This window comes from Eurypyga helias, unplaced genomic scaffold, assembly GCF_000690775.1.
Source record: "Eurypyga helias isolate BGI_N326 unplaced genomic scaffold, ASM69077v1 scaffold6073, whole genome shotgun sequence".
NCBI classification, from domain to species: Eukaryota; Metazoa; Chordata; class Aves; order Eurypygiformes; family Eurypygidae; genus Eurypyga; species Eurypyga helias.
The window spans coordinates 110,781-117,393 of record NW_010241799.1 but is presented as its reverse complement, the minus strand read 5'-3'; the positions used below and the strand labels follow the sequence as shown (position 1 = coordinate 117,393).

At 45.9% G+C, this 6,613-nt stretch overlaps 1 protein-coding gene across 1 annotated transcript in view; it reads right to left on the bottom strand.

Annotated features, from left to right (window-relative positions):
• Nucleotides 1-538: 538 nt before the first annotated feature.
• Nucleotides 539-6,613, bottom strand: part of AKAP9 (A kinase (PRKA) anchor protein 9) — an 82,601-nt gene continuing 76,526 nt past the window's right edge. The window contains 7 exon segments of the mRNA XM_010148861.1: nt 539-582; nt 1,539-1,678; nt 2,880-3,003; nt 3,776-3,861; nt 4,857-5,089; nt 5,470-5,670; nt 6,239-6,424. Of these exon segments, the coding sequence (XP_010147163.1) occupies nt 539-582; nt 1,539-1,678; nt 2,880-3,003; nt 3,776-3,861; nt 4,857-5,089; nt 5,470-5,670; nt 6,239-6,424 (1,014 nt within the window).

Sequence of the window (6,613 nt, the reverse complement as noted above, 5' to 3'; positions counted from 1 at the left end):
CGAATAAGGGAGTAGGTCTTGAACACAGTGAAAAGCATGAAGTCATCTTTATTTCAGTACTTTGACAAAATACCCATAAAATTCAAAACTTCTACTGTTACAAAAATAGGTCTCTACGAGTGATACTCTGTCTGCGCTGCCAGGAGCAAAGAGTCCAAGTTGCAGAACTTCAGTAGCCTTGCCAGAAAAAGTGCAAGTAAAGGTGGCTGAATGTAGCTCAATTTCATTAATACACAAGGTTCATCTTTGCAGCCTTTGGATAAATACACACTTCATAAGTTAATCATTTAAATTAGCATTCCACAAATATACATGTAATTTAACGGTGGGGTTTTTTGGGTATTTTTTCCATGAACACAAAGTGCCTATGTACATAAATCCCAGTGGGTGTGCCAGGATGGAATCGTACACAGCCCTAGGGCTGTCTTCGCGTTGGTCCCACAACGTGCACGTTACGGCAAAGCACAGGAAGAGCGCAGGCTTACGGAATGCGATCCGTTACCGTCACTGCAGCCGTGGACATGCTGAAGGGGCTTCATTATCTTCTCATACCCAGGTGCAACTGAGTGTATGAAGTTGAACCTGTAGGATGGAGAAAGATTTTCATCAAGATTACTTAGATTAAGTAGATGAGAACTCGGCTCAGCAAGTGGGAAAGGTTTTTACGTGGGAAATCCTTTAAGGACAAAACCAATGGATTTTACCACAGAATCAGAGACTGGTTTGGGTTGGAAGGGACCTTAAAGACCATCTAGTTCCAACCCCCCTGCCATGGGCAGGGACACCTTCCACTAGACCAGGTTGCTCAAAGCCTCATCCAGCCTGGCCTTGAAGATATCCAGGGATGGGGCATCCACAGCTTCTCTGGGCAACCTGTTCCAGTGCCTCACCACCCTCTCCATGAAGAACTTCTTCCTGATATCTAATCTAAACCTCCCTGCTTTCAATTTAAACCCGTTATCCCTTGTCCTGTCCCTACAGGCCCTTGTAAAAAGTCCCCTCCCAGCTCCCTTGTAGCCCCTTCAGGTACTGGAAGGTGCTATAAGGTCTCCCTGGATCCTTCTCCAGGCTGAACAAGCCCAGCTCTCAGCCTGTCCCCATAGCAGAGGTGCTTATGCTGAAGTAAGCCTTCAACCCAGTAAGTGCAAAAATCATCCCCATATCAAGTTTGATAAGTTCCACTGATCTGACAATTTTCTTGATGTATTTACTCCTTCCACAGCACAAAAATTAACATCATTCATGGGACACAAGGGCTGTAAGTTTTGTAATCAAAGTGGCAGGAGGAGAAATTCCCCTCATACCCGCACACACCAATCTTTTGGGTACCAAATTGTCACTAATGAACTCAAAATCTGCAATTAAAGCACACGCATGTGTCTCCCTGCAAAGAATTATACAATTTTTTTTTTGCTTCAGCATAGCCTCTTGTTGAAGGCTGAAAATGCCTAAGATAGGGATGTTTGTTGCGTATTTCAGAGAACCAGCGCGTGCTTTTTAACTGGGAACTGTGCCCTGTGCTACCCAGGAGTCCTCACCTGACTGCACGCTGCCAAGTCGCCGCTGTAGCGCCTCCAGCCGATTGATGTAATCCGTCAAAGCTCGCTCAGGATCGTAGTTCTGCAGCTGAGAGCAGGTGAAGGAGACGGGGTTTAGCTCGGCATGCATACTTGGGAGCCTAGGGGCAGAAGAACACGGGGGTTTTTAAAAAAGCAACATTTGAAATAAAACAAAAGCAGCACCAGGCACAGTGAAACAACATGAGGTGGGATGCCCGACCGGCCACGCGGCCCTTCACCTGCCTTTGCGGTGGCCAGCACATCGTGCCCAATCAACCTCCCAGCTCTTTGTTGCCCAAGCCATCAGGCTGCTACCCCCGGAGAAACCACTTTTCCCAGTTGCCTTTTTCCACTGCACCCGATTTACTGCTGCAGTTCTGTGGCACAAAGACTGACCAGCACATTTCCTGCTGCGACGGCAGCAGGAGCCGCGGTAGCTTCAAGTTTGCTTTTCTATGCAGCAGCTTGTGTGAACAAGGACACAGCCGTACTCACAGGATTCTCTCTCTCTTCGTTACTCTCGAGACGTAAAAGTCTAAAGGGGCTAAAATAGATTAAACGTTTTTTTCCATGGAAGCTGTTATGGTTGCCACAAACGAAGATTGCAAATGTTGAGGTGGTTTATATAAAAATAAAGATCCAAACAGTCAAGAAACTGGTATTTGGTAAAGCTCAGAGCCCACAGCTCCATGAGAAGTCAGATATAAGGCTGACGGCACTCCTAAAAACCTCGCCTTTGGTGAAAAATACTGGGTTTTGCTGGCACCCGATTCACTGATACCACTGGTACCACAGCTTAGCCCAGCCATCCAAAAGGGCTTAACGAAGAATGAGCAGCAGAGCTACCGAGCAGCTCCATGAGGCCGCGGGTAATTCCCCCCAGCCCACGGTAACCGGATGACCCTTCCCAGCCGCAGCGAGTGGCCCTGCTTTCTCCTTCCTTTGTCGGGGGGGATCCAAGGCAGCCCCACACACCTCCCGCTGCTGCCACCCAGAAAGGTGAGCAGGCAGCAGGGGGCTGCTCAGCTGCCAAGCCTGGGCTCTAGGGAAGGAGGGAAACGTAGCTCTATCCAGTCCTCTACCACCACTTCCGAGGATAAGACATAAATCAGGCAGCAGAAATCTGCAAGCCTCGGCCTTACCCAGGCGATGATAAACGCGCGCTGAAAGGCCTGAGATGACCTTTGTTATGTATCCTTGCAAAAAGACAGTAAAAAAATCTGTGCCATCAAAGATTACAAACCTTGGCAGTAAGCACTGATGCATTCGTTCAGTTAAACTGCGTTCCGACAGAAAATAATAACCTAAAGCAAAACATACTTATGTTGAAAGTTTACAGGAGATCTAGGAGACTCCATGTCTGACCTGGATCTGCTGTACGAATGCCTTTGTTCTCCATAAAGATCCACGCCGCCAGAGAATGAATCCGAGCGTAACTGGGTACCTAGAAATATAAAACGCAATGTCTTGAAACAAAAAACCTTTTGCACTCTACTGGGAATCTCAAACACACAGATTTTGTTTGCATATCACAGAAACGGCATTTAACAAACGCAGACCACTTCCTGACTGCTTCAGGGAGAAGCAGAGGTGAAATCTTGGCCTCACTCACTGTGTCGCTGAGAACACCCACAGACTGAGCAGGACAGGGTTTTAGCCCAGACCTGGGCAGCCATGAATTAATGAAAAAGCTTCTGATTCTCCTCTGGCTCCTACCAAAAAGCAAACAGAAAACCAGATTCCCCAAACTTTAAGCTACAACAAAAGAATGGCAGGCTTCTGTTCAGAGGAAAGGCCAGGGAGGGCTGGGCAATAGGCCCCGTCGGCACGGCAGGGGATGCCTAGTTGCTACGGTTCCTCTGTCCATCCCCGTCCTCAGCATCCCCTCGCAGAGCCCCAGGTCTCTAAGATGAAACCCGATGGTGCAGCTAAAATTGTTTTCACAAACACGCTCCATAGGGCAGGTTGCCATATTTTTTAAAATCCCACCCACAATGGAGCAAACCAAGACTGAAGAGAAAGCAAATACCGTCTGTGCTGAGCACAGAAATGCTCAGAAACCTGAGCAATAGGTTACTTCAAGCAACTACAGCAAAAGGAAGGGGGAACAGCACCCCAATCATTCCACATGAGGAAAAAGGAAGTTAAAAACCATCTCCATTAAGCAGTGGTGTGACTTGTGAACACTCTGCAGTCATCACCGGAGTGCGATTTACCTGTGTTCTGGCTGAAGACCTCCCTGTTGACACTTAGTCCACCAGAACCTGTAACTCGGTGCCAGCGACGAACCAGGAACTTCATTCTGCGTTTCAAATTAAAAAAAACCCAACTTCAGGATACGTGAAATAGCCTGCTATAAATAATCTGCTTGTTCTGTTCTAGAAGGCATAAGAATTTCTTGAACACTAAGCAAAATTAAAGCGTGGGCGTCTAAAACCCGAAGAGTCAGCACAAAAGACCCTTATACGCATCCCTATGAAAAACAGCCAGATCTGCTTTCAGCTTCACCTCTGCAATTCCAGCAATTCCAGAGGTGCTGCCTAAGTCCAAGTGGACAGCAAATGGCTGAAGCACCTAAGCAACAGAGCATCAGCATTTTAAAACCGTACAAAATAGACTTTTTTCCCGTTGCATCCCCGAATTCGGAACTGCAGAGTGCGATGAGTAGAAGCCTCTGTTACAACAGGTATACGAACAGCTCCTTGAACTGTACTGCACACCAGGCTTTGATCAACAGGCAGCTGGAGTGCTTGGGGGTTCTAATGTCTGAGATGAGGGTTTGCTAGCGACGCGGCAGTCCTATGCAGTAATAACCTTCACTTGTTCATCCCCATCTAGTCCTATTGATCCTCAGTCTGAGAGCTGAATCCTGTGAATTCGAAGGACTACCCAGGCAAATACATTTAGTTCCAACAATCCATATTTTGCTTTTGTGTAAGAATTTAACCTTTCAATGAAATTAAGTGGCAGAAAACACTTTTGTCAGTAAGTGCATACCCTGGAACTGCTAGTATTTTTTTCCTAACCTGATGACTTTATCCAATATGCTCCATCTTTGATTGATTATCACAGAGCCACTTCCAACTACAATCAGACTGCTTATTCCTATTACAGGTTTTACCTATGCTCTGCTGAACTTGTCACCCTACACAGCATCTGCTATATTCACGACTACCAAAGCCGTGCTATTTAAACAGGACACAACAAGAGACGTTCCAGACTCCAGTAGGGAGCCAGACACGTATATATTAAACTGCACGGTCGTATCTGTTCGAAATCCGACTTCTCCCAGTTTACCGTGAAATTGCAATGGACACTCTGACCGCAGAGCGAAATCTCGTGAAACCCTTCGAGTGATGCGTGATGATTTCGAGGTCCGTGTAGGAAGGCTGCCCACCCATTCGGGCAATGAGGGCCAGCGTGGCTTCTTCACACTCCTGGAACCCGCCCAGTAACAGCAGCAAATATTTTTTCTGATATATGAGAGCCTTCCGAAAACTCTCTGCTCGTAGGTATTTGCCATAAATTCTCTACAAGAAGAAAATAAAAAAGCCAGGTAAGCTCCAAAACTATTACAGTTCTAGGCTTGTTGACATCATTACTCCTACAGCAGTTCTGTGACTATTCAGTTCTGGCTATCACGGGGAAGACTGCACTACTGCTCCCACTTGCTGTATGTGGCTTGTGCAGACGATCACCTGAGCAGCAAGAAATAGAGCAGATGAAAAAGGACGACATAGGTGCTTACATATCATTCTTGGGGAGAAAAACTGGGGGTCAGGTATCTGAGAATGAAAATTTTAGAACTGAATTACTACCCGTTTTCTTAGAATAAGCAGAGTGAACACAATGAACAACCCAAATGGAATAAGTAGCAGTAGTTAGCATGTGGGCAACAAAGTCTTCCTACCCTTAAAACAGTGTTTTCAGAATCTGATCCCAGTTCTCTGAGGAAAGCTTCGCTCCTGAGCTCTGCTCTCAGCTTGGAGAGTTCTGCATCAGCTTGCTTCAAAGCCTTCTGCAGTGACAGCTTCTCTCTGTTCCAAATTTCCTTCTCAGAGGCAAGAAGAGTATCGATATTAACTCCAACATCCGATGAGTGTCTAGAAGACTGAAGACAAAAGAAACTGGATTTGAACCACACAGTTTAGAAAAGGTTGAGCTCTACCATTCTAGTCATTGGTTTGGTGGAGAGCTCGTAAAATTACTGAAAGAAAAACTACCCACTGATTGGATTTGAGGCTACTCTTGCATCATAACACCTCAGGGAGTGACTTTAGGAGCCTGATCAATGTCCTAGAAAAATAAAGCTTCTCAAAAGAAAAAAAAAAACAAACCCAAACCCAACCCTCTTCTTGGTTTATCCTGGCTTCATGATCTTGAAGCTACCTGGATCTATTTGCTACTCATCACAGTGATGAGATCCAGATCAAAGAGAGAAGCACACACAGTTTAAAAGAGTGGATAACAAAAGGAAGTTGGATAAAATCACAAAGCTGACAGTAAACAGAGTGAGTCGGGATCTACTGACCGCAGGACAGGAATGACTCACACCCTTTTACTCTGCAGAGGGAAGCAAAGACTGACAGCTTGACCACTCCCTTTTAGGTGACTGGGACAAAGAACGAGGCTTCTATGCCCATCTATACATCATCACATCAGCGCCACTGCAGACATACGTAATCTCCAGAAGGTTGTCTGTGCTTGTATCTTGTCACTTCTTCCTCCAGTTTCATAACAGCATTCCTCAAATTGTTCTTTTCTTCGCTCAGTCTGCTGACAAAGCCCGTCAGCTCAGCATTTTGTCTCAGCAGCCTCTCCGTCAACGAGCTGGATGGAGTCCCCGGTGGCAGCACCAGCTTCAGCTGGGAGGAAGAAAGAAAACCCAAGCACAACTTGGTATTAGATCCCAACCTGAAAATAACTGGCTTACAGTGAAAAGCCTTTGTAGATATGACAATAACTTTATAACAACTTATATAAAGAAAACACAGGCATACAGGTAAAACTGAGATTAATGTGACTTTCTCTGCAATGCTTATCCTGTGTACCAC